A 27,224-nucleotide genomic window follows, 5' to 3' on the forward strand; every position below is an offset into this window, starting at 1 on the left:
TAATACTCTAAAAAGGAGGCACAACTATGATGTCAGAAGTAGTCATAGGTCACAAAGACGGTTTCTCTTTCGTTATAAAAAACTTTAAAATAATTCTAAAGTAAAAACAAACTAAATGCTGTTGAAATACCTGAGATTCAACAGGCCTTCTCTCCCCAAATTAAAAGAAATAACAGTAAGATAATAATTCAGTGCAGTTAATAAGTGTTCATCTGTTTCGTTATGTGTAAATCTTGAGTGAGAAGTAAGTAAAACACAATGACTAATTCTAAATGTGGACGGGCCTTTGTTCTGATTCAGCAGGAAATGTCAGTGAAGCGTGTGTAATACTAATTTTCTCTCACCGTCCACCCCATTATACACGCCACCCTCCCTTTTTCTCCGTCGCTGGCAGGAGCGTCTTAGAGTTCAAACGCGGGTCGGAAAAACGATGGACAGTTACAGCTGCTGAAAAAGCGTTTAGTCTTTTTCTTTCTATCGTCATAAAAAGTAGTAAGCCTTTTTTTAAAAGTTATGATGAAAAGTTGAATTAAGATGTATGGGTTACACAATTGACATGTAAAAATTGTAAGCAGTCAAGATGATTTTTGGTGACTGGACATGGGGGTGGGGGGTGTCCCATTTAGGGGCCCTCTGGGAGACAGGTTAGGATGGATCAAAGCCTCTATGATGTCTGAGGAGAGTTAGAGCGAGCGAGATAAAAAGAGGCTGTCCAGACCACAGCATGATGAGGAAGAGCAGCAGCAATGAGGCTGCCGCTGTTACCTTTCATTCATCATCAACAGGGTTAGCTCTATCATGGCAGAGGAGGTGGTGGAGGAAAACAATACCTTGGTTTTCATCTGGACAGCAGACTGGACTGGAGACGTAACAGTGGAGCATCTATAAGAAGGGACAGAGGAGACCTAAGGACAGAGGTCAATCATGAGGAATCAGAGATTTATCATTAATTTATGAACAGAACCAGCCGTCTTTATCAGGCTGCTGAGCCTTTTTAGGACCCTGGTTCTGATGCTGCTGAAGAGATGACGCTCTCAACAACAGACTGATAGAAGATCTGCAGTATCCTGCTACAAACGTTGAAGGATCTTAGTTTCCTCTGTCCCTTCTTATAGACGCTTCACTGTTACGTCTCCAGCCTGTTGCCCAGACGAACACCAAGGTACTTATTTTCCTCAACCACCTCCACTTCTTTCCCCATGACAGATCTAACCGCTTCCTGAAATCCACAATCATTTCCTCTGCTTAGTTTAAATTCAAGATGAGATCATTGTTCAACACCATGACGCAAAGCTATAGCAGATATTCCTTGCCAACAGCATCATCATCTGTAAAAACTCTGAAGAATCTGAAAAATGAGTTGCAACATTTGCCGTAATTCAGTATGGGTTTAAGAAAGCATTTTTGAAGTTGAATAATTGTCAGAGCCTTAGGGTTAGAAGAGGAGGGGGAATTCCCGGTCGAGGAGAGAGGGGCGGTCCGAACACACGAAATCTGCGAAAAGTCTAAAATGGCCCCCCCTCTGACTCCCCAAAGAAATAAAAAAAGAAACCTTTGTATTTAAATAATATCAGTATGAAAAAGCGAAAGAAACAAAGAACTAAATAAATCCGCCATTCATCAAAGAAAACAAATAAGAATAAATTTCTAAATTTCTAGGTTCCCCGCTGCTCCCACCCAAAGTGTGGAAGCAGCAGCAGTGGACCGACAAAAGCTTCGTCAGGGATGAATGAGCTGTGACTCTGCTGCAGGAACAAAAACTGCTTCCAAGTAAATTGGAAGCAGTTTTTTCCTATTTCCTTCTTACAAAAAGTTTTTTATATCTTAGAAAGGATGGAAAGCCCATGTTAAAGTGTAATAATTTAATGAATTGATGGCAAACAGGCTCAGAAAAAAACGTTACAGTACAGAAATGCATCCAACACCAGTGAAGTCTGAAGAAATCTGACTATAAAACTGTTTAAATCTAATTTTAAATGCAAAAACAGGCAAAATATTATTGATAAGATAGAAAAAAACAGCTTTTTTAGACATGCAAGACAGACTTCTAAACATCTTTCTACACATTCTGTTCAAATTTAAAGTTATTTTACAAATCTGATCAGTCAGACGGATGTTCAAGGCAAAATATGGCAAAAATATTGAGCAAGATTATTATTAAAAGGCTGAAGATGTGAGCGACAATAAATCCTTACAGAAAACTGGATCTGAGTCACTGACGCACAAGATTAACAGCAGCTTTAGTTCAGACTGAGAACCAATAACTGATCAATGCTTAAAGATGCTTTTATGATAAAAACTATAAGCAGTTAAACGGTTCACTGGAGAAATTACATTTTTACAGCGTTCTGTGTTATTTTGGCTTGGAAACGAGTTTTAATTGTCATATTTAAGGTAGTTTTCATTGTTTGAATCAGCAGAATCAGGACCTGGTGACTCAGATTGATGATCTGAATCTTTCGTTAAGGCAGAAAACATTGGAGCTGCATCCCGGGTCAGCGGCCGGATCCGTTTTACAGAATCGCGTTATGTACAGGAGCCACAGGCTAACAGAGAATCACTGAGGATGAGGACGGACCGGCTTCACTTCTTGAATCTTCCCAGGTGTTCTCTGGCGATAATGAGCCTCTGGATTTGAGCTGTGCCTTCATAGATCTACGGATAAAATAAATCAGAGTTGTTTTATATGTATAGCACATTTCAACAACAAGGCAGTTCAAAATGCTTTATATAATCAAAAAACAAAAACACACAGTAAACCAGCAAACATTACATTTTGCTGAGTGTCATCGTTAAACATCAGATTGTTGATTAAAGTTTTATTTTTAATGTTTCAAAAGCAACCAGGTGGGTTTTTAGTCTAGATTTAGAGCCACTCAATGTTTCGGCTGTTTTGCAGTTTTCAGGAAGTTTGTTCCAGATTTGTGGTGCGTAGAAGCTGAATGCTGCTTCTCCATGTTTGATTCTGGTTCTGGAGACGTAGAGCAGAACCAGAACCTGAAGGTTGCTATGACAACAGCAGATCTTTAAGCCGTTCAGTAATTTATAAACTAGCAACAGTATCTTAAAGTCTACTCTCTGAGCTACATGGAGCCAGTGAAGGACTTTAGGACTGGGATGAAGAGCGAACTGGGCTGTCTAACTGGTTTTAGTCAGAACGCCAGCAGCAGCGTTCTGGATCAGCTTAGGCAGCCCTGTAAGGACACTGCTGCAGTAATTAATGCGACTAAAGATAAACGTATGTATGAGTTTCTCTAGAACTTGCTGGGACATTAGTCCTCTAATCCTGGAAATGTTCTTCAGGTGACAGAAGGCCGACTTTGAAACTATCTTTATGTGTTTCTGAAAGTTCAGGTCTGAGTCCATCACCCTGATCTCTAGTTTCCAGTTGTAATAACTGAAGCTGTGGGTTGACTCTACATCGTTTCCCTTTATGCCCAAACATAATAACTTCAGTTTTTATCCAAGTGAAGCGATCTTCCTCACCTGGTAGATCTTGGCGTCCCTCATCAGCTTCTCTACTGGGTACTCGCTGTTGAAGCCGTTTCCTCCAAAGATCTGGACGGCGTCGGCGGCCACCTGGTTGGCGATGTCTCCGGCGAAGGCCTTGGCGATGGAGGCGTAGTAGGTGTTCCTGCGGCCCTGGTCCACTTCCCAGGCGGATCGCTGGTACCCCATCCGGGCCAGCTCCACCTTCATGGCCATCTCAGCCAGGAGGAACGACACGGCCTGGTGCTGCCGAGCAAGAACACAGACACTGTAATCATCCTGGTAGAAAGGCTTCAGCAGAAATACAACAGATACACCCGAGTTTACTAGCCGTTTGCTTTAGTTAATGTATTGTTATGGAAGAGGATTAGGGCCAAAACTCTGAATTTTTCCTCAATATTTCACATTGTTTATGCATTATCAAGCAAATCTAGTCTTAAAACTTAAATCAATCAAACAAATTTGGGACAATATTTCAATGTAGATAAAACCCAGGTTTACAAATCCTATAACAAGGAGGAAAGAGTTATGCGATTATTCTTATATGCAAACAACATAACTGATATAAATCAAAGAATATTTGGTTATTTATTTGGATTTTGATACAGATTCACACAGAATCTGGAAAAAACAGTTTTCAAGTACTATAACTATAATGATAAAGATACATACTAGATAAACTTTAAATTGTAATGAATATTTAACACTGGAACTAGAAGACATATTAAAAATCCCAAATAAACAAAAACAACAGAAATAACATAAAATTAATTTAGAAGTTTCTGTAAATAAAATTGTATTCAAAAAAAGGTCTAGTTGAGACCAAAACACCAGATTCTGGTAGAAGCTCAGAAAAGAGAAAAACAGTAAGTCATGCGAATAGAAATTATTGAGCTCATCATGTGATTAATTGGTTTAGTTTTATTGTAACAGGCCTATGCATAGCTGGGATTGTTCGCCTGGCCTTTTGTCAGATAAAACTGATTCACCTTTTCCATGAAACTTGTCACAGAAAACGGTCAGACCCCTCTGTGGTTTACGTTTCGGGTTTCAGCTGCATGCAGTCAGAGGGACAGACACACCACAAGCTGCATTTAGTTTAGGCGGATATGATTTATTTTTCTGGTATGCCACATTCATTCACTCTCCCTCAGAAACAGAAGAGTTGTTGTTTTTTTTTTATATAAATCTAGAATATTCTCTTGAGTCTTGGCTTTATTTTGATACCTAAACAATCCAAAGACTTTCATTTTGGGGGGGTTATTTCAAGCATAAATTTTGTAAAAGGAGCTAAATACACTGTCCAGTCATAGTTTGAACCGACAGCAGCTAAAAATGATGCGACACATGAACACCCCATCCTGGATGTTCAAACTAACCTCAGCAATAACTTTGCCAAAGGTTTTCCTCTCCAGGGCGTAGCTGGTGGCTTCATCCAGGGCCCTCTGGGCCAGGCCTGTTGCTCCGGCTGCCACCTGAAATAAAGTCACGTTAGTTAACAGAAAACAAAACAGAAATACATTTAAACGTGGAACATGCGAGACAGAACATGGGAAACATTTGATCACTTAAATTATTACATACTGAAGACATTTACTGGTTTGGTTTAATGGCACAAAAACAAACAAATCAAACACCAAACGATTTTTGTGAAAAAAGAAAGTTAATGTGAATTTCATATAAAGTGAACGCTAGAGAAAGTACCGTTTATTCAAATATTGAAACTAAAGGGACTTGATTTATTTAAAAATACTATCAGATATGTTTAAAACTAGAAAATATTATTGACAATTAGTTTAGAAAATTTATTTTTCTCAGGTTCAAGAGATAAAAAAATAAATTTAAAGGTAAAAACTGTGAACTAGTTTAAAACAAATGTGCATTTTGATGGATGGAGTGAAATTATGGAGCAATTTAGATGATGAAAAAATGCTTTACTAGAAATCAAAACATTTTACAAGAAGGCAAATTATTAAGTCTTATAGACTTCTGAGTGAATTATGAGGAGAATGATGGATTGATTGTAATTTATATTGTTGATTTAATGTTTACACCTCAGAAAATGTATTTTGATAGAAGAGGCAGGTTTTTACAAGATCTTTTCTTCTTCCTGCTCTCTTTTCACTTGTTTATGGTAAATCTTGTAAGAGAATGTTTGTGAATCTGAATAATTTGGTTGTAAGTGGAGCTCTTACTGGTGGTCTGGTGTTGTCGAAGGCACCCATAGCGATCTTGAACCCGGCTCCCTCTGCGATCAGAACGTTCTCCTTCGGTATCCTGACGTCCTCGAACGTGATGCCTCTGGTGTCCGAGCATTTCTGGCCCATATTCATCTCCTGAAAGGACAAAACGGGTCAGAGAACGCCACAAGCATGAACCACCCTGGCTGGGCAGAAGATATTTACTGTTCATCGTTAACAACATCGCTAAATTAGTTTAGTTTGATTTACAGAGACGCTCACAGCTTTACTAAGAGGCCCTGCTTACCAGGGTTTCTGCAGGTTTAAGACTTTTTAAGACCATTATGAATGAAATTTAAGACTTATAAGAGAAATGGAGAAAAGGAAATTGTATATTTTATATAGTAGTAATGTCAAGATTTATGCACACAGTGAATTTAGCATCTTATGGATTATCAATAGAAAAGAGCCAGTGATGAGATTTTAAGGCCTTAATTTTGGATAGACGAATTTATGATTTTTAAAGTTTTAGTTTTAGATACATTTAAAACTTCAAAGATGTCTAAACACCCTGCCTACCTTCCTTCCGATCTGAATCCCTGGAGTATCCGCATCCACGATGAAGCCAGTGAAAGCTTTGCTGGTTGGACATTTGGGATCAGGATTGGTGCGAGCGAGGAGGAAGTACCTGGGGACAGAAGAGACAAATAACACATTGTCTACCAATACTGCATCCGCATAACCCCCACTGAGTGAAGGAAGACAGCAGCCGGGCGTAGATGCACACCAGTTAGCTTTCCCTCCGTTGGTAATCCACATCTTCTGGCCGTTAACGACGTACTCGTCTCCCATCTTCACGGCTCGGGTCTTTAGTCCGGCCACATCAGAACCGGCTCCGGGTTCAGTGACGCAGTACGCCTGAGGAGGAGAAACGAGACGCGCCACAACTCTGAACGACAAACAGAAAGAAAAGCTTCATCCTAGTTTAAATGTTTTGATGTTGCCCGTGTTTAATGCTATAATTTTATAAGTTATTACTAAATACTTTGATTGGAAGCAAACAGTCACATTTCTGTACCTTGTTATAATGATCTCCTCATTTTTCCTTTTAAATTGTGTTAAATTCTGACTTTGTTTTAACTCCTCATTCAACTTGTTCCATAGCTTTACTCCATGAGTTGAAATACAGAAGCTCTTTCTTGTTATGCGTATAATATGAATCCTTAGGGCTGAGCCACGCTTTAAGTTATATCTGCTTCTCTTTGATAAACCATGCTCTGTATTTGCTCACATAACAGTTTATTTAATGCCTTAAACATTATTTGAGCAATCTTGAATTCTACCAGATCTTCAATGTTTAAAAATAAACAGCGTGGAGTCAAAATGGTGGAAAAAACAGGAAAGTCTGCCAGTATTTCAGATATTACAAAAAAATAATCAATAATTATATATAAGCCACATCGTCCAGTCCTAATTTCTGTATTAAAAACATTTTTTATTGGTCTAATTTGAAATGTCGTGTTTTAAAAAGTCATAATTAACATTAATTACAATGATTAATCTAATGTGTAATTAAACATCTGAGTGTAATTAATCTTAATCATTTGCTTCATTTATTGAAAAAGGTTTCTGAAATAAATGGACTTTTCAGTAATATTCCAAACTATTCAAGGTTTATACTAAAACAGTTTGTCTGGTGCTGAACTTACACACATCAGCGGTTCCTCCGCCATCCTTCCCAGGTATTTCTTCTTCTGCTCCTCATTTCCAGCAAGAATTACAGGCATTTGCTGCAAAGTAAAAAATAATTAATATGGAGCTGCTTCTTATGATTGATGATGTGGAACAATTATCAGGAAGGAAATTAAGAGAAATAAAATCTGTTTTGAAGCAATAAACTTAAATTTAAATACAATATTTTAATAAAACAGATCAAATAAATAATTTCTGCTGTGTCACCGGCGGCTCTCCTGTCCTGATGACGTCGTTTTGGATGCGTTGCGTTACTTACTCCCAGAGAGTTTGCCTCGATGGCCGTCTGCATCCCAGTGCAGGCGTAGGCCAGCTCCTCCGTGATCAGGCAGGCGTCAAAGATCGACAGGCCCATTCCACCTTAAAGGAAAAACTCAACATTTAAGAGAAGCGGCTGGAGGAAACGTCACATTTAGATCTGGGTCAATAATCAGGATCAGAACATATATTATTGATCCCCAAGGGGAAAGTGATTTACTGATAATCTACTCCCATCCAAACAGTTAAACATTACCAAATATAAACCTTTAGTAATATAAAATTTATAGCATGTGAAATTATAAGTAACTTAAATATGACCTAAATGTGAAATAAATAAAAAAGAGAAGTCACTATGTCATAAATGTTGCTGTGCTACTGAATAAATCTACGGATTTTTTTTTAGTTTATTAACTCCAAATAAACTCCATTTGACGCTATAACTGGCTTAATTAAAAAACAACTAATTATTTTATATGAATGAAAATAAGTAAAAAAGAAAAAGACTAAATTTGATCTGTTTTATTTATGTTTTTAACATTTTTGTACATTTATCTGTAAAGCAAAGATTTGGCTATAAATCTTGTATTCAGAGAATAATCAAAAATTTCATATCAAACTATTTAAGCTCCTTATGAAGAATTAAAATGGGACAAAATTAAATAAACAAACTGATTGTTAAATCATTAATCAAATGTACCATAAAATAAATAATTTATTTAATAGCCCATTTATTGAATCACCATTAAATCATTAAAATGTAAATTTAAAACATCTTATACAGATAATTAAATGTGCATTTATTTAATTATCTACATCTGTAATTATAATCTCCTGACAATAAAAAAGGTTGTATATTACTGAAATGTATTAAATTAGTAATGGCTTACCGTACTGCTGTGGGATGTGACTGTTGATCAGGCCGAGCTCCCAAGCCTTCTTGATGATGGGGAACGGATACTGGGAGACAAAGTTAAGATCAATTACACATTAAACTTCAACATTAGGCTTCCCAAAACCCACATTTGATTTCATTTAAATCCATTTTCTATTTCCAAATAATAAAACTATGTTTTATAACATTAAACCAATAGAATAATGCACAGTTACACCACTGGTATTTAAATTTGGCTTTATATCTTTAGAAAATTTGTACAACTGTAGAGTAAAAGATTAAAGTTTTTCTGTAAAACTACACTTTAAAAGAAAACATTCAGCAGTATGTTTGAGCCTCTTGTTTTCTGAACATACTTCTCCACTTCTGTCATAAGCAGCTGCCACAGGAATCATTTCTTCTCGAGCGAATCGCCTGGCCAGCTGCTGGAACTCCTTCTGCTGATCCGTCAGTTCTGTTCAGAAAACAACAAAAACAGCTAAATAAATAAAATTAGGTTTCGTTCTAAAATCTGATTCCTGGGAAAAACCATGAAAGAACAAGGCTGCAGACTGTTTTTAAGAAAATTTGTTTTATTTATTATAAAGAAATAATCAGAACAGTTTCTTTATTATTTACTTTACATTGGCTGTTATACTCCTAATTGCACTTACTAGGAAATTTAAAGTTGTTTATGTTTGTCCAAACTTGTGAAGCTATTAGTGCATTTAGATGTGCTGTGCTGGTGCAGAATTATCAATTAAATGTGTAATCATTGATGATTATGTTTTAAAAAAAGAAAAGTCGATTCAGCACCGTTTTTCTGTATTCACATATTGCTTATTGTCCTGTTTTCCTCTCACTCACCAAATGAGAAGCCAGGAGCTCCTGCATGGCGGCTGGAAGCTGCAGCGGCTGCAGCAGCACCAGAGCTCTGCAGACGAATCCCAGAGCGAAGACTGGCTCTGAACACCTGCATGGAGGTCAAAGGTCACCGTTACACTTCTACTGGCAAAAGCAACACTGACTGCTGCATCTGAGCACATAGTAAACAAACTGAAACACTAAAGAATAAGCAGTAAAATCAAAGTCTGACAGTGAGGAGAAGCTAAAGAAACAAAGTCACTTTTACTGATGAAACCACTGAAGTCTATTATTCCTAATTGTTTCTGTGGGTTATGAATAAACTGTCGTATGAACACTTTGAATGATCTTACAAAACCATTAGTTTCAGTACATGCATACCTAAAATCAAATTAGATCAAATTTTATTTGCATAGCACCTTTCAGCAACAAGGCATTTCAAAGTGCTTTACATCATAAAAACACAAAGTGCAAAGTCGTAGAAACACAGTTAACAATTGAAACATTACATTTTGCAAACATAACATCAGATTGTTGATTAATGTTTCATTGATTATGTTTCAAAAGCAACTCTGGACAGTTTGGTTTTTAGTCTAGATCTAAAGGAACTCAGTGTTTCGGCTGTTTCATAGCTTTCTCAAAGTTTGTTCCAGATTTGCATGAAAATTATACATATATTATTATAGTTACAGAATCTCTGTCATCATCTTATTGTGTCTACTTACTGCATGGCAGAATTATAGTTAGGTAAACACTGTGTGTACCAGCAGCAAGGTGGATGAAAATGGAAGAACGTAGTTACACCAAGTCAGAGAATATAAGGGCAAGTTTACAAGAAAAATAATACTGTAGTTTTTAAAAACAACATACTCAAAGGGGGTTATGAACAACAAAAAACATCCAAATACATTTAACAGAAACTAAAAGGTATTTGAGTCAGTTTACTTAGACCAGGTTCAGTTTAACTCAGTAACTCTTTCCTAATATTTCTCCTGCTCCTCAAAATGGACCTTGAGACTGCAGGTATTTACACAGGCACGTATTCAGGTCTGCTGTTAAAGACCCAGGGGATGCCGAAAATAATTCAAACTGTGCCTAAAACATACTTTCAAAAACTCGTTGGAAAACTATTTATCAGTGTTGTAGCCGTTATAGCAACTTGCTAACTATCATTAGCATGTGACGTAACGGTTCGACTAGCCTCATTTCCTGATGCAAATGCAATAATTTAAAGCTTACATTCACAAATTAACTGGTGAATACACAGAAATATTTCTATAAATAGCAATTAGAGGAAACAAATCCACCTTGTTGAGCAGCATTGTTGATCCTTCAGCATAAACTGACCCGACTGGACGTTAGCTACCTCTGCTGCAGTAAGTTAGCGTCCTCTCGACCAATCACAGCGACGGAAATAGGTGACGTGTACAATCTGGCATCTCCACTGTGACTTTTGTCCCAGTTTCTCCAGCTTACCTAATGCAGTTCACCTCTACTGTTTATAGCATTTATTGAACGTAATGGAAAATGAAAACTGTCTCAGAAGTGTTAAAACACAAATTAAAAACACCAACAGCTCGGAACCTGTTTTGATTAAAACTAAAACAGGTCGGATGACATTCAGATCAAATACACCATATACAAATATACAAGACTGAAATACACCAGACATAAATCTGACATTTTATCATGAAGTAGTGTACAAAGCACCAGATTACTGGGTCGAATACATCCGATATTTATTGTCTTTTCTGAAGAAAAAAAAAAAATTAAACTATTTTTTTTTATCTCAAGCTCATGTGATTTTTATCAGAAATCATTTAGTGTGTGTAAATAAAACCAGGTCAAGAATTAAAAGTTAAAAATTTTTCCAGCTTCTGCCCCAATTACACAGATTTTATAGGAATTGTTTGCTTGAACAAAGAGCTCAGAGATCAGATCAGGTGTGGGACATTTGAGTTTTATTGTTGTATCAAACAGCTGTACATCTATTTGCCCTTCTTGGCCTTGATCTTCCTCAGGTAGAACTCCAGCTCTTTGCCCTCCAGCAGATATCCGTCTGCCCTGCCGCACTGCCCGGGCCTGGAGGCGATGCAAGCTGCAGGAAAACAAGAAAAAACTATTAGGAAGAACTAAAGCAGAAATCAGGTAATAAAAATATAAATATGGATAAAAAAAAAAAAAAAATTAAAGGTATGTTAATTTACAGCTTAAAAGTCCTAAAAAATATCCACTAAAGCAGTGTAATTTGAACAATGGAGTATTAGAGCTAATTAGAACAAATAAAAATAAAGCTATCAGAGTAAAGTCACATGAGGACAGACATATTACAAAAAGTAGAATGTTACGAGAATAAAATCATAATAATAAAATAATAATTATATAAGTATAAAATCATAAGAGGCTCTACATATTACATCTCTTCAGACTTCACTCTCAAAATATTACACAGCCGGACATAAAACTGAATAATACAAGTTTATTCTGGTAATAACTTTATGTAACTTTATAATGAAAAATTAAGATAAGTTTTAATGTTACAACTTTCTTCTCATAATTTTATTTTTTAGATTTTCATAGTATGACCCTTAGACGCCATTGTGAGTTTGCTTTAGTAAACATTAAACCCTGTAAAATTGTTTTCTTCTGACAGTTTTACTGACCCGTATTGTCAGCGTGACTCGGCCATATGCCAAACTAAAAGCAGAATTTCCAAAACAAAGAACATTTCTGACCAAACTAGTAGTTTGAAGATGGATTTTATCTCTTGGGAACCCAGAATTGAAACTATAAGGCAAAATTCACAAACATTGAGCACAACTTTAAGAGTGAGTTCTTTACAGAGATTCACAGAACTGTTCCCTTTTTAAAAACTTGAATATCATGAAATTCTGTTTTCAGGCTCCTTGTTTAGCTTTTGTAGTGGGTCAGGATCTTTGACCTACCGAGAAGTTTTCCCTGCAGGAACTGCTCCTCCAGGAGAGTGCTGATCTTGGCTGTCTTTTTACGCTCTTCGTACTTCTTCTGGATCTTTTTGGACCTTTTCTTGTTCAGGATCTCCTCCTCCTCAGGAGTCTGCAGCAGGACAGGAAACAACTTATTAGAATAATAAATAATCTCTGTAGATATTAACACTGCTGATTGTTTTTGGTGCTGCTCGCTCGTCTTTCTCAGAGACTCTGATGTCACCACTTCCATTCAGTAGCAGAACTGGTCAAAGTTATCATCATGGAAAGACTTGATGGAGATTAAAAATACAAGTATTATCTAAAGCTTATGTTTCAACTGATTCTCACTTGTAAACACCTCAAAATCTCAGCTCTTGAACTAAGAATTTTTAAATTCAAAAATACTTTTTCCAGATGTAAAGTTCAAAGTTTCCCAGCAATTTGTAATTAAATCATAAAAACAGCATCGGATGAAGGACATTTCACATTTTTTCTGACCAATTCGGAGCTCTGTTCGAATGTTAGAAGAACAGGCTTAGTTGTACTAAAAGCAAATTGTCCAATTCACATTTTATGAACATTGGCTTCAGCATTTTGTTCAGAGAATTTAGACAAATGAGGGGCATAAATTAACCACATGCAATTGTGAATGTGGATTTGTCTTTGTCACGTTAAATTTCAATAAATTTTTTCCTGTATTATTGGGATTGTTAATTTTACCATTCTCTCCACTGAAATGAAAGTATTATATTATTAAATATTAATACATCTGAATATATGACTAGATGCAGATACTGTGTGCAATTTAATCATGCAAATCACACTTCTTTATGTGATCTGTGTTGAAAAGAAGTGTATTAGAAATGGGAATTTTTGAGTTTGTGCAGCTGATTGCCTTGTAATGCAGTCAGAGAAGTACAGCTGGCTGAAAAGGTAGTAATAAATAGTTCTTACTGTCACTTTAATTATGATCACAGCAGTACCACAAAATATTGTGATAAAACGTTAAGTACAGATCACACAATCCCATCAAAATGTGAAGATGGCATCAATTTGCATCTTACATGTTGAACACAATCTTTAAATATAGTTTAAAGGTACGAAACGTACCAGCTTGGCTCCCTTCTTGCGTCCCAGAGGAGTGGCGTAGTGCGCCTCATACCACTGTCTGAAGGGAAGGCTGTCGACCAGGACGATGCAGTTCTTCACCAGGGTCTTGGTTCTGACCAGCTCGTTGTTGGAGGCGTTGTAGACCACATCGATGATCCTGGTCTTGCGTGTGCAGCCTGATAAAACAAAGTGAAGCAAAAATCAGAACAAGAACACCTCACTCTTTGAAATAAAAAACTAGTTTTACAGGACTTTTTTTTCTCAGAGTCTTTGGTTTCACCACTTGCACTCAGTAGCAGAACTGACAAAGTTCTCATCATGGAAAGAGGACTCTCAGGAAATTTAAATTAACACTCACCCTCAGAGCCCCATGAGAAGTTTCCAGCATCCAACCTCAGAGCACGGTACTTCTTGTTCCCACCACGGACCCTCACTGTGTGGATGCGGCGAGCTCCGATCTGCAACGATTACACGCTCCGTTAAAACACATAATTTCTACAGCAGTAGCAAAAGCAAAAGTTTAACTCTGCGTGTCAGTGTAACTATGACAAGTCCTACCATTGGTAAGCTCAAAGCTTTGAACCAAAACGGCTCAAATAGGAGCCTACCTAAGGGCAAGTTTTCATCTCTCACGCTGCTACGCATTTAACACTAAACTGCCTTTTCTCTAACCTTTGTGTTTGCAGGTGGACGACCGAGCTCATACTTCCTCTTCTTGTGGTAGGGCTTGCGTTTACCGCCGGTCTTGCGGCGTTTGTGCCAGTTATCCCTTGAGATACCTGGAAAAATGTTTACAAAAATGTGTCACATCACAGTTTCTACCACGATATTGATTGAAAACAATGTTTTGCTTGAGTGATCAGTTCTCCAAGGTAAGGTTTGTCCGCATTCTGAATTTGGAATCCGCTTATAAGAGTTTCATCACGTCACTCAAGCAATTTCAGGTGAACTTAGATACAGAAATATTAAAACACATTTTGGTTCAAATTCTACTTCCTTGAGTACTCAAGTCTTTGCTGTTAATAGAGACTGAACATATCACATAAAATGTCTAAACATGTATCAGCTAAAATTTCTGACCAGTTAGTCCCTAAAAGAAAAAACATTAAAATGTGCGCTTTCTGCCCTTAAGAATATGAAAAACAGCATGACATGATCTCTGCTAGCGCACTAGCTTATGCTAACAGCCTTCACTTTAGCTTTACAATGTTTACACATCTAAACATCAACTTTCACAAACCCAACAAACATTAAAACTCACACTACCATCTAATAAAATATCTAAATCAAATTTAGCAGCTCTCTACATCGTATACGGGACACACTTCACCTGCAGGAGTTAGCTAGAAATGGGTGATGCGAGCAGCCATCTTGGAGCATTTCACACAGCTACTGAAAATTACATTATAAAACATCATCTATTGCATTTGCGAATCAAAGTTCGAGCTAGAAATATTTAAAAATTATTAAGCAGCAGTAAGGCGAAACATTTTGATAAAATTCCGCCGATAAAAAACGAGATGGACAAGGATTCTGTCTTCGAGCAATGCATGAAAACACGTACCCATTCTCAGGCGCCGGCTAGAAAGAGGAATCGCAAAGGCTCATGGGTAGGTTTGAAGCTTCGACCTCTCGCGATAATTTAGACAGTCCCACGCGTTTAAACGCGGTTTAAAGGTTGTTAAAATGTACCTTCAGAATCAGTTCAACTATTTCGAAGTAAGCCACCGCACACCTTTACGGAAGAGGAATACGGCGACTGAGGGAAATAATTCTAGCTAATATCAGAATTTTTTAAGATTTTAATTCACTTTTCAGAAGCTTTTATAACCAGGCCAGAAAAAACCTGATTCTGACTTTTCTTTAGACTCAGATTTTGTTTATTTTTAATTCAAACACTGTATTTATCAAAAAAAGAAAATTAAATGTAACTTATATCATCCGAACATCTTCAAAAAGTTGTTGTGGCTGATGATGCTATGGGCAGGAAGAATCTGCAGTAGCAGTCAGTCCTGCAGCAAATCTGACAGTCTTCAGACTGTCGCTGTACTACCGTCTCATGACTGTCATGACATGCTAAGAGCTAACACCATCAGTTGTTAGCAAGCATTGCTAATCTCTACTCGTATTTAAATCTCTGATCATTTGTTCAGAAAATTAAGAGTCTGGAATACGATCTTTGCCTTTGGATGGCTGTAAAACACGTTTGCCAAACAAGATGGCCACCCCAGATACACTGGATCGTTCTGCACTATGAAAACCCATGGAGCGTGTTCATGAAAAGATTTTCCAAACATTAAATCTTCAAAAACTACATGTTCGATTTATAGATGATACCTGAAAATATAATTGATAATCTGCCATCTGTGTCATGATTTAATTTGTAAAATTTAGGCTTTTACTCACAAAACTAAAGTTTCAGATATAAAACACTGTTTTAACTGCTTGGATGAGAAATTATTTTAAACATTTTCAAGGAACTCTATTAAAACTTATCATTTGAAGATAAGACCATGTTAAGCATCAGGGAGTCAGGTTCATGTTTCTTCATAGTTGTTTAATATATACAGCTATTGTTAACTGGCAGTTGTACAGATGTGGCTATAAACATGGCGGTGTGCATCTTTCCGCATAGTGAGCAGCATTCAGTGAGGCAGCACAGAGGTCACTCTTCCCAGGGGCTCATGTCAGTGTCGATGGCCACACAGTTGTACGCAGCGTAGCGCAGCTTTTCCTCACAAACCTTGGCACTGAAGAAGAGAGCAGGAGTTTAGTGTTCGGCCATTTTGCATTTACAAAAACAGTCATCATAGCACCCTGACCAAATCCTGCAACTAATAATTATTTTGTAATGGCTGCTTATATGTTAAGTTTCTTCTCGTTTATGTTCAAGTACTTCCACTAGATGGCGCTTTTGCACAAAAAAAAAAAAAAAACATACTAAAGAAGATATTTGTAAAGGAAAAATCTAAATAATATAAATATACATACACAATAATAAAATAAACATTTTTATCTTTTACAATTTTAGAAATCAATTATTCTAATTATTAATTCTGCAGATTTTTCAGTTAACAACTTAGACAAATTTTGTTATTTAAAAAGAAAATAAAAGTTCTATTGTCAAGAATACAACAACATTGCATCCCTTTAATCATTTGTAGCTGCAAAAAATACTTATAAAATCAACATGTGAAAAGCTCAGTTCTTTCTGTTCAACATAGCGTATGGTTGATCTGTTAACTATTTTTGGATTAACCAATTAATAACTAGATAGTAAAATTTGATAAGTATGCTACATATATTTGTTTTTACAGAATTTGAACCAGGTGAAGCTAAAACTGACACTTAAGGAGTTAAACTTGTAAAAATTAAACCTAAGGCCCTTAACTTGATCATACCTTGGATAGTTGGGTAGATACAAGGTGCTGGAACACGTGGACGACTGTGGAAGTGCGTCAGTCGTGTCCGACCTGAATCAGAAAACAAAAACAAGCTGGGATCATTCTGTTTTTCCACTTTTGTGCAGAAATAACCCCTAAACATAGCAGTCTAGCTCACCCTTGTTTGTCAGGGAAGACGTAGATTGGTGCGGGAAGACGACTTCTACCGGTCACAAACCTCAGAAACCTGCTGCGATCCTCTAGAAATTTAAAAAGCAATGCGTTTAATTCATTTCTGCTTGTTAACCTGTAAAGAATTATCTTTACGTTACAGGAAACAAACCGTTGGTGAAGTTCGACAGCGCCTCCCATAAGTACTGCACTCTGACGTCGCTTTGCTCCAGGTCTTCGTAGCGTGCTGGTCGATAAATAAAAAACATTTTCATCATGTTAATGAAATGTCTGCGCAGGTTTTGACACTTTCAACATTCAAAACATTTATTGTTTGATAAGATATTGATCCTATAGCTAAATGTCAATACAAGAAAATCTTTCAAAACATATGTTTCTTAAAAAAAATAAAATCTACGTTTATGTAAGTATTCAGAGACATCCTGGTTGTACGGTCTATTCCTCTGCCTCTCAGCACTCCTGAAGGTTACGCCTGTCACAATAACCAATTTGGCTGGATGATAAATTGTCCCAGATGTTGCGATAAATGATAATATTGTTGATTTATTACTTGTTGCGACAGGCCTACCTGAAGTTGCTGTATAATTTTATACATTTCAGTTTAAAGGCTTAATAATGACAGAAAACACCAGATAGTGAGTAAAACTTACTGAGCCGTTTCAGGGCTTCCACTGTGATCTCCGGGTCTCCACACACTTTCTTCTCCACTTCCTGCCATGTGAGCAGGTCCAGTACAGCCTGAGGAACCACCTTCAGCAGCCCTGCCTGCATGGCTGCAACCTGCAGCAAACAGAGAAAAACAGAAATCAACAACGAAACAGAGGAAACCATGAACAGTCATAAAGTAAGAGGAGTTTGTCTCCGACCTGCTGCCTGCTCTCCTCCAGCCGAACTTTCTGCACCAGGCGGATGAACTCCTTGCGGTCTTCGTATCGAACCGGCACGTTGCTGCCGCCCGGGATCAGGTCCATCATGTGGCCGTCGGTCAGCGGCGTCGTGTAGACCAGCTCCTCCCCGAACCTGAACTCAAACGTCTCCTTGTCCATGTTCTCCATGGCTTCCAGCAAGTTCACCTGATCACAGATTGAAGCTGAAGTTACAAAACGCAACAAAGACTAAAAATTAACAGCAAAATCTACAGTCAGGCATGGGAAAGCGGATCTGCACTGGTTAGATGTCCTCACCAGAACCGAGTCGACTGCTGGGAAGTCTTTGCTCCAGCTGACCGTCTCCCCTGTCAGCTGCTTCCACACCAGGCCAGGCAGAGCCAGAACCTGCAGCAGGGATTTGGCATTTTAAATTAAAATATGGCCCAAAGTAGGGCTGAGCGACATCATTTGTATCGATTAATTAAATCTTTGGTTTCTCAAGATTTAGCTTTTGGAAAATCTGGATTTGCAGTCCTTGGGTTTCCATATTTCCAAGGCGGCCATCTTGTTTGACACAAATGCTTAAAGCTTCTATTTATTTGTAATTTGAATTTGGGTCAACTCTATGACTGAATATTAGGGGCAGGCAACTATTTTTAAATCTGAGAGTAAACTCAGTATTACAGATACTATTTACCCAGAATGCAGGTCATTCTGGGTAAATACAACCAAAGCAAACACAAGCCTGGCGCCAATTGGAGAAATGGATCATGGTCCAACGACAAAAGAGAAATCCTACAGCGCTACTCCATTTTTGTTTACATTTTGTAAAGAAAATGTAAACAAAAACTTCTCTCATGGTAGAGATGGTTGATTTTTAGACCTTTGCTGAGGTAGATAAGATCTGTTGCACATGTAAGTATCAGCTGATCACCAATATCCCAATATTAATGAAACTGGTGCAGATTTACCGATGCAACCAATATCTTACAATTGGATTGCAGGTTGACTCACCAGGAAGTCTTTCCCCCTGAGAGCTGCACCCATCAGCTGGCCGATCCACTCGTATTTATGGAAGTCCTTGCAGGACGGGTTGGGGACGTAGTAATCTCTGGCCTCAAAGTCTCCCTGATGGACAAAAGACGGTTTCAGAAAGGCGAGGCTCACTGACGTTTGGCAGCAGTGACGAGGTCGGATCCGCTACCTGGTTGGACGTCCGGGTGAAGAACGGCAGAGGCATGGGACACTCGGCAGAGCTGGGGCACAGCTCCTCCGACATGTCTGCCAGGCTGTCCCGAAATCCTCCGCCCTGGTCGATGATTCCCTCAGCGATGAACTTACATTCCCACCACTGGTCGTAGCGAGCCGGCCATCTGACGGGACGAAACACACATCTTGGTTTGTGTTCAAACTTTACTTTGACTTGAGAGTAGAGGTCCTAACAAATTATCATGATATATATTTTTAAATACCTCGATAATGATACATGATATTCCACATTTTCTGTTTTTTTAGTATTTTATTTGGCCAAACAAATATGCAACTAGGGCTGTCACAATAATTAAATCAATTAATCACATGACAAATTAAAACAAACACAATAATTTCTATTTGTGTGATTTATCTATTTTTCCTTTTCTTTCCTTCTACCAAAATCTGGATGACAAACATCTTCATTGGTCCTATTTTTGAAGGACAATTTTGTCTACAGAGACCTTATAATTCATTTTATTTGGTGTTTCTGTTTTTGTTTATTTATTTTGGATATTTAAAATGTCCAGTATTTAAATGTTCATTAGGATTTAAAGTATTTATCCTTGAGAATGTGTTCTTGCATTTTTATGCCATTATTGCCATTACGGTACTGACAATGGTCTCAAAACAACAACATTATAATTTATCACAATAACTTCTGGGACATTTTATCATCTAGCAAAATTTGTTGTTGTGAGAGACCTATGTGTAACTTCGAAACTGAGATTTCTTATAACTTTATGAACAGTCACCAGAATAAGAAATATATTTATACAGAAATATACACAAAATTCAGATAAATCACCGTTATTACCGTAAACGAGACAATATGGGGCATTCCTACTTGAGAGTAACACGAGGCCAAGAAGACGTACCTGTAATCTAAAGTCTTTTCATGTTTGTCGGACGGCTTGAGACCTTCGTACACCTTAAAGAGCAGAGAAAGTAAAGATGAGACCACGGTAACGACGTCCGAATGAGCCGAACCTGTGACCTCTGACCCAGACCTGGCTGAACACGGCATTCTTGCAGCTGGGGTCCAGAGACGGGTTGTCTCTGTGCTCCATGGCCAGCCGTCTGTTGATGTAGAGGCGAGGCATGAAGTTCGGCTTGCTGGTCTCCGAGTCCTTCAGGCACTGGATGATGAGGGCAGAGCGCCGCTTGGACAGCAGCAGGAACTGCTTTATGCTCTAGAGGGCGCCAGAGAACACACACAGAGATGAAACCACACAAAAAAGGAAAGAGAAAACATTGTTTGACACATTTCTCATGTTTTTATGCTTCCATTTGTGTTTCTATTCCTAAAAACATCCCAGGAGCTTAAAAGAAAAAAAACACCCAGCCGATTATTTTGTCTGGAAAATGAGACGTTTCAAAAACATTCTGATTATTGAGTCACATTCCACTGCGCCGTTACCTAGCAACCCCAGCCAGCCCAACCCATCACCTAGCAACTCAAGCCACGCTCAGTCCCGTTACCTAGCAACCCAAGCGGATAATTACTTCAAACTAGAGATTAAGTGAAATTTGAATTCTGTTGAATTTTAAGCAATAAAATGTTTTCTTATTGGGAAAAAAATACACTGAACTGTTTCAAACAGCTACTATTACCAGCTTAAGTAGTTACTACAGAACAAGACAATGTTTTTTTCATTCATCTGTACGTTTAAGTCTGCTGCTTCTCACCAAATTAGGCAGCTAAAAGCAGGAAGATATTTCCACTTTCTGAGTTTCAGTTTTGTTTATTTCAGATTTAGGTTTTTAGTCATGAGGCTAAAAAACAGCAGCAGAAAATAACTTTGGCTCTTCTGCTGTTGATAATGGAGGAAGAAGCATTTTGAAAAGAGAAGCTTCATTCCCACTGATGGTGTTTTTAGTTTTGATCTCTTGGATTTTCTGTGTACAGAAGAGACCATGTTTACTAAACTTAAAAAATATGTTCTCACTTATGTTCCCATTATTATTTCTGAAACAAATCCAATAAGTGAACCTTCTCTGGCTCAACCTGTTTAACTGTCTGCTGCTCCTATGTTTGTTTGTTTGTTTGTTTGCTGGGTTTATCAGGAGCCGGTCACCACATACGGTTTGGTTTTGGTTGCTGTTCACCACATGAACATCTACAACCCGACTCACTTTGATCTGGTTAAACGTTCCCAGGCTGTAGTCCCAGGCTGGCACCAGGTGTGGCAGCACGTTGTCCAGAAGGCTGATGAACCTGCAACAGACCAAACCGATGCGTCACGGACTGATCCTGCTGAAGGAAGCAGAATGGAAACCGCAGCCGTTTTACCTCTGGATCACCAGCGCTCTGCGGTACAGGATGTCGGGCGGCGTGCCCTGCAGACGCGGGTAACGGACCAGATTGGAGGAGTGAAAAACATCGGCGTTCAGACCCAGATCCCGTTCACACGACGACTTGATCTTTAAACCCCGAATTCGGACGTCGATCCCCTCATCTGTGAAACAGTTGGAAAGCTTTACTTAGGATTCACTGAAACAGATACTTTCTTCTTACCTCTAATGAAGATGGAAATCATTTTAAAATTTGGTTTAAATTCTGGAAATGTTTTTTTATCATCATTATCTCCAAACTTTATTGATTTGTAAGTTTTATGTTTTTCTTCTTTAATGCCAAACTTTAACGTGTAACTTGGAAAACAACTGGTAATATCTGTGGCTTTCTGGACAAATAAAGGTAAAAAAAAAATAGACTGACCTCTACATTCCTCAATTCGAACTTCAATAACAGGGAGATGAGAAGTCATGTCCTCCAGAACGCACACCTCTCCAATCAGATTGCTGGAAGAAAAAATGAGGACAGAAAGACATAAAATAGAACAAAAACAATTCTGGTGTATTAACCGAGATAGTATTCACCTCACAAATAAAACTCATAAAGCACCAATAATTCAGCTGTTAAATTGCTAATCTATGCAGGTAAATAAAGTTTATTGGCTGAAGCTCACTCGTCTATGGTGACATCACTCAGCTTCTTCAAATTGTCTCCTTCTCCTCCATAAACCGTCACTCTCTTGGGCATGTAGTTGTCGTCTGTTGAGTCCACAGTTAATATCAGCTTACTGTTGGAAGAAAATATAAACAATAAACCATTTGACAGAAAAAAGGATTCACTGATTCCTGGAGCATTGTTAAGGTTTAAGTTGTAGGAATCAATTAAAGCTAGAAACAAGTGACCTGAACCTTCAGAGACACATAAAGATAGTTACAAAGTCGGCCTTCTATCAACTGAAGAACATTTGCAGGGCTAAAAAGGACAAATTTATCAGCAAAATCTAGAGAAACTCATCCATGCGTTTATCTTTAATGACATTAGTTTGCAACTGTGTATTTACAATAAAAAAAATCAGACAGCTGCAGCACAAAAACTAGAAAAAATAGAAAAACAAGGTCCCTGTAGCTCAGAAAACAGACTTTAAAATAGTGAAGTTAGATTATAAATCAACAAAATAAATTAAAGTCCTTTTGTTAATGTGTATCGAATGACAATTGTTGACTGTGCTCTACAACTTTGTATTTTTGTGCTGAAATGAGCTACACTAATAAACCTGATGATGACTTCATGGTCAGTTCTATGTATGCTGCAGATTATGTGTTTGCATGTTTAATTATACTAGCAAATTGCTTCTGGGTAAATGAAGGTCTGATTTGTTTGGGTTCTTTTTTGGGGGGAAGGACTAAAAATGCAAAACTCCTGGTAAGAAACCAGACTGTGAAGCTTCGCAACACAAAAGGCTGCAGGAGCTCTTGGTACATGCTGTCTTAGTTAAAGACATGCTGGAAAGTCAGTGGCAATTCTTTAAAAAATTAATACACAAGATGCAAAAAATATTACATTTTATATACAATTGAAATAAGATTTTTAATTACTTTTAAAAGCAACTAAAACATCCATCTAGGCCTCTGACAATAACACATTTTATAAAATTGTTGTTTTGAGACCATTTTTAAGTATCATCACAATAATGGCAAAGTCATGCAAATTATTACATTCTCAAAAATCAATAAACTTTAAAATATAACAAACATTTAACACTTGAACTGGGAAACATTTTAAAGATCTAAAACAACAAATAAAATGAATTATGAAACAAATTTGTTCTTAAAAAAATAGGACCAGTTGAGACCAAAGAATCAGACTGAAAACTTTTATCATCCAGTTTTTGGTAAAAAGACAAAAATTATAAATTATTCAAATTGAAATTATTGGGCTTGTTTTAATTTATTATTTGATTAATCAATTTATTGCTTATTCCAACAGGCCAACATGCATCCAAGCAACAAGTTTAGAATTAAACTTGGAAAAATGTAAGAAAATAAACTTTCTGAATCCTGTGAGGGAGTAGAGACTGAGCTGCACAATATTTAAAAAAAAATCATTATTGTAATCTCAGAAATTCACATTTTAAATGACCAAGAAGGTGAAGAAGTGATATAATGTCGCCTCTGTGTGAATTTCTAATATTGCTCAGCTTTTGCCAACTCCTGATGAAGATGCCAACAGCTGAGCTTCAGACATAAATAACCCGACAGACAGCAGGTTCCTACTTGACCACAGTGCCTCTCTTCATGAGCAGGCGGATCCAGTGCTGCCCCTGCATGCCGTCGCTCTCCCAGTAGGTTTCGGTGTCGCCATCGGTCAGACAGGTCACCCCGCCGCTGGGATCCTCCTGTCGTTAAACATCAGTTTGATTCAGGCACAGCAGGAAAATGCAATCAGATTTTAGTAGAAATAGAAAAACAGTGAGTCAAGCAAATAGAAATTATTGAGTTAGTTTAAATTATCATGTAATTTTTTATTTATTGTGACCGGCCTACGCATTAACCTAACTGAAGTAGCAGGTAAACATCCGAGTATCACTCACCGAGCTTGAAGACACTTCGATGCCGGTGACGCACTGCTTCACGCTGCCCAGGTTCTCGTCCTCCTTCCCTATGTGGTCGTAGAAGTAGTGCACCAGATCCTCGTCGCATTCGTACGTCCAGGTGGGAGGAACATACCTGGAATGTCCAGGTAGCGTTTAAACTCACCACCTTGTTGACAGTCAACAGTCGCTTCACACGACTCTGCTCACCTCAGCTTCTGGACAGCCACCGAGTCGCACTCTGCGATTTTGGGCTTGGAGCCGATGTAGATCGCGTTCTCCACGTCCACCACCTGCTCCCACCTGTAGCAGGGTTTGTGGTCGTAGCCGAAGAGCTGCTGCTGCCGGCTGATCGTCTCTGGCGACTCCACGGGAACCAGCCTGTCGCCTCCCTCCGTGTGCTTACACACCAGGATCCAGCCCTCCTCCAGGTCCTGGCCGGGCCGCAGCTCCTCCAGCTGCTCCTGGGAACAGAAGACCGTCGTTGGGTCGTCAAAAACATCAGCAAAATGTTTCTCTGAATTACAAAACTTTGACTGATGTCATACAGAACCAAGCTGCAAACACTCCCTTCTAAAATGTGCTGCATTGGTGCAGATTTGTCAAATAAATGCAGACACGTGCAGAGGGCAGAAGCTAAGGGGGCTTGAGCACCTGCCCCTTTTGCTCCTTGCCCCCAAGTGCCCTTTTGGTCAATTTATTTATTTTTTTTTTTGGTATTATTATTTCCTAAGCCCTCTTCTGACACATAATAACATGTACTAAAATTCTTAGTTTTTTTATTGTTTTTTTTTTGTACAACATAATAAGCCGGTCACCTTGTTACCTTTGACCTTTTGCCCGTGACGCATGACGCAGTTGCTTCTCGCATAGTGAGATGAGGCGGCTAACTGGAGCTCAACGTAGCGAACGTTCCAGATTACAGATCAGTTTTTGGTGAATTCAAAAAAAAAGTTTTTGGTGAATAAAGTGGAGTAGACTTGCTACTTGTCAGATGACGGAAAACGTTGAAGTATCGTTTCTGCTTCAGCACGGAGTCGCGGTTTAACCAGAGAGAGGTAATGAAATACAACAGACACTGACAGGCCTCTGCGTCTGCCTTTCTCTGAAGAACTACTGAGGGGGAGGAGACAGCCAGGTGAGGAAAAACTGTTCTTATCTACCGATTCAGTATTTTTATCATACAGACAGGCTGTTGTTAACGTTATCTTGCGTTTGCTAGCTTTGCTAATTAACGATACAGGGAAGAAGATAACTAACAAAGCAAGATAACTAAAAAGCTTCTTCCCTGTAACTCACCCTGAATTACCATGATAGATATAATGTATGTAATAAAAGTGTGTCATTAATAAAAGGGAAAAAAACAACCCAGACTGTAAGTACGTTTATGATCTGGTTTGCAGAGTATGGAGTCATTTATATATTTTTATTCTGTTATTTCTTATTATGTCGGTTTGGTCCTCCATAGTCAGAATGGCTGGGGATGGGCATGGAGAATGAGAGGGGACTGGAGCTATGGAAGAACAAATATATAAAGAATAATATATTTCTTATCAAAATATATATTTATGCTTTTGTAGCCCTGGGGTTTGAGAACCACAAGAAGTGGGGGTTTATGTCTTTTGATAGGTAACTGGGGTTAAGAATGGGTAAGGGAGTTACATAAACGTATATTTCGGTGATTTACCTATTGTAGAGTACGGAGACGGATGAATTCCTATGTTTGAGAGTAACTGAAATTTACGAGGGGAAGTGAAGTGTACGGAGGGAAAGAAAGGAGAGAGAGAAAGAGAGAGAGAGAGAGAGAGAGAGGATTCTGGGAGAGGAGAGGAGAACGAGAGTGGAAGGAGAGAGGGGAGAAAAAAGAAAGAGGGATTGGAACAGTACGGGAAACAAAAAAATTCGTGTTAAACATAGTTGGTGAGTTAGAAATAAGATTATACGCGGAGGATAGTTCACAATTGAGTAATGGGAAGTGTGGACCCGTTAATGAGGACTGCGACTAATTAGAGGACACTGCAGCACGTGTTTGGGGTAACGCAGCAAGACCGAAGCAGCGGTGACTGTGAGGACGTCGGCGGAGCGAGCCGGTTTCGTTTGGTCCATCCGGTTCCAACAAGAGGAAAAGTAACGAGGACTTCTGCGGTCATTTCAGCGAACTCAAACATCAACAGGCCTGCAACGGAAGTGTCAACGGGTATTGGACTGTATGTGTGAGAGTGCGGGCCCTGTGTGCGGAGGTGTGTGAAGTTATATGCTGAAATGGGAAGTTGGTGTAAGTTTAAGAACTGTTCATGTTTGTAAATGTATATAAGGGGTTATAGAGATTGGTATGTGTTAAATTCCTACCACCGTTCAGAGTAGAAGAAGCCAGGTTAGTTTGTGTGTTGAAGATAAATAAGAAAAGCAACTTTGTGCGTGGATGTCTGGATTATTTTACTGGGAAGGTAACAGAATGACAACAGGAGTGGAGTAAATGCTACTCATATGAGGTAAACCTGCGTGGTATCTACCTGAAAATCACGAACCCAAGTAGCCACCCCGCAAGTGAGTTAAAGTTCTGCCCTGAGAACAGGTGATGGAGCAGTGGGGTGCTACACTTTTAATTCTCATCAAAATATATATTTATTCTTTTATTTATATATTTATTCTTTTATTTCTTATGTCGGTTTCGGTCCTCCATAGAGAAGTACTCTGTGTGAGGATTTGGTTTTTCTGTGTCTTAAATTAGGTTTCTATGTTAAGTTGAGTTTCCATGTTGTCCCGCCCACCACTTGATTGGCTCTCCAAGACTGGTCTTGGAGAACCAACACAGCTCCTTCATGAACTTGACGGAGCTGTTGGAAGAGGTGGAGTGGCATCGCCGGGCAGCTTTAGCTGTCATGGCTGGCAAACCCCTTTCGCCCAAGCCAGACATTTCAATCTTTGCTCTTCATCCTCTTCCACAGCTCCAGTCCCCTCTCATTCTCCATTCTGCCAGCCTCAGTACCCCTGGTCATGGTTTCCAAGCAGTTTGTCTCCTGGTTGACAGGCTGCACAGCTGGGGGCATGGCTGGTTCCTGAACTCCATCCTGTTTTCCAACCTCCTCCGGCCGCCGCAGTCTTCTCGACTCCGGCCGCCGCAGTCTTCTCGACTCCGGCCGCCGCAGTCTTCTCGACTCCGGCCGC

The 27,224-nt window shown here is 38.6% G+C and overlaps 3 protein-coding genes across 9 annotated transcripts in view; all 3 read right to left on the reverse strand.

The window, feature by feature from the left end:
* Window positions 1-1,850: 1,850 nt before the first annotated feature.
* On the reverse strand, window positions 1,851-10,830 carry acadm (acyl-CoA dehydrogenase medium chain). Its single transcript, XM_007567422.2, has 12 exons — window positions 10,725-10,830; window positions 9,421-9,526; window positions 8,931-9,028; window positions 8,570-8,639; window positions 7,681-7,781; window positions 7,379-7,459; window positions 6,457-6,587; window positions 6,249-6,357; window positions 5,685-5,825; window positions 4,869-4,964; window positions 3,487-3,735; window positions 1,851-2,655 (listed from the first exon to the last, which is right to left on the reverse strand). Exons 1-12 carry the CDS (start codon window positions 10,737-10,739, stop codon window positions 2,584-2,586), a joined length of 1,269 nt encoding a protein of 422 aa, XP_007567484.1. The 5' UTR covers window positions 10,740-10,830; the 3' UTR covers window positions 1,851-2,583.
* A 526-nt stretch (window positions 10,831-11,356) lies between these two features.
* rps8a (ribosomal protein S8a) lies at window positions 11,357-15,139 on the reverse strand. The gene is made up of 6 exons (XM_007567424.2): window positions 15,040-15,139; window positions 14,148-14,254; window positions 13,834-13,933; window positions 13,476-13,651; window positions 12,363-12,492; window positions 11,357-11,515 (listed from the first exon to the last, which is right to left on the reverse strand). The coding sequence occupies exons 1-6, from the start codon at window positions 15,041-15,043 to the stop codon at window positions 11,406-11,408; spliced, it is 627 nt and encodes a 208-aa protein (XP_007567486.1). The 5' UTR covers window positions 15,044-15,139; the 3' UTR covers window positions 11,357-11,405.
* Window positions 15,140-16,011: 872 nt separating this feature from the next.
* hectd3 (HECT domain containing 3) overlaps window positions 16,012-27,224 on the reverse strand; it is a 19,129-nt gene continuing 7,916 nt past the window's right edge. For 5 of the 7 annotated variants that reach the window (XM_016679352.1, XM_016679351.1, XM_016679350.1 and 2 more), the window contains exons 2-20: window positions 27,140-27,214; window positions 24,267-24,520; window positions 24,057-24,192; window positions 23,740-23,861; window positions 22,140-22,253; window positions 21,890-21,972; window positions 21,464-21,629; window positions 21,307-21,388; window positions 20,181-20,363; window positions 20,049-20,101; window positions 19,124-19,292; window positions 18,934-19,047; window positions 18,235-18,324; window positions 17,917-18,123; window positions 17,701-17,830; window positions 17,202-17,276; window positions 17,037-17,118; window positions 16,877-16,948; window positions 16,012-16,225 (exon numbers count right to left, since the gene is read on the reverse strand). In XM_016679352.1, the coding sequence (XP_016534838.1) occupies window positions 16,141-16,225; window positions 16,877-16,948; window positions 17,037-17,118; window positions 17,202-17,276; window positions 17,701-17,830; window positions 17,917-18,123; window positions 18,235-18,324; window positions 18,934-19,047; window positions 19,124-19,292; window positions 20,049-20,101; window positions 20,181-20,363; window positions 21,307-21,388; window positions 21,464-21,629; window positions 21,890-21,972; window positions 22,140-22,253; window positions 23,740-23,861; window positions 24,057-24,192; window positions 24,267-24,520; window positions 27,140-27,214 (2,292 nt within the window). In that variant the 3' untranslated portion in view covers window positions 16,012-16,140. The remainder of the gene's footprint in view (window positions 16,226-16,876; window positions 16,949-17,036; window positions 17,119-17,201; window positions 17,277-17,700; window positions 17,831-17,916; window positions 18,124-18,234; window positions 18,325-18,933; window positions 19,048-19,123; window positions 19,293-20,048; window positions 20,102-20,180; window positions 20,364-21,306; window positions 21,389-21,463; window positions 21,630-21,889; window positions 21,973-22,139; window positions 22,254-23,739; window positions 23,862-24,056; window positions 24,193-24,266; window positions 24,521-27,139; window positions 27,215-27,224) is intronic. The other 2 variants (XM_007567425.2, XM_007567426.2) reach the window with 1 other exon arrangement.

This window comes from Poecilia formosa, unplaced genomic scaffold (assembly GCF_000485575.1).
Source record: "Poecilia formosa unplaced genomic scaffold, Poecilia_formosa-5.1.2 Scaffold208, whole genome shotgun sequence".
In the NCBI taxonomy this organism is placed as follows: domain Eukaryota; kingdom Metazoa; phylum Chordata; class Actinopteri; order Cyprinodontiformes; family Poeciliidae; genus Poecilia; species Poecilia formosa.

What these genes read in the sequence shown, in the direction of transcription:
- rps8a (XM_007567424.2), bottom strand. An exon ending in GCAAGAAGGGAGCCAAGCTG is followed by an intron (nt 12,493 to 13,475) that starts GTACGTTTCGTA and finishes GTCCTGCTGCAG; the next exon opens with ACTCCTGAGGAGGAGGAGAT. An exon ending in CCTGCAGGGAAAACTTCTCG is followed by an intron (nt 11,516 to 12,362) that starts GTAGGTCAAAGA and finishes GTTTTCCTGCAG; the next exon opens with CTTGCATCGCCTCCAGGCCC.
- acadm (XM_007567422.2), bottom strand. An exon ending in CTTATGACAGAAGTGGAGAA is followed by an intron (nt 8,640 to 8,930) that starts GTATGTTCAGAA and finishes TTTGTCTCCCAG; the next exon opens with TATCCGTTCCCCATCATCAA. An exon ending in TCGACAACACCAGACCACCA is followed by an intron (nt 4,965 to 5,684) that starts GTAAGAGCTCCA and finishes ACTTTATTTCAG; the next exon opens with GTGGCAGCCGGAGCAACAGG.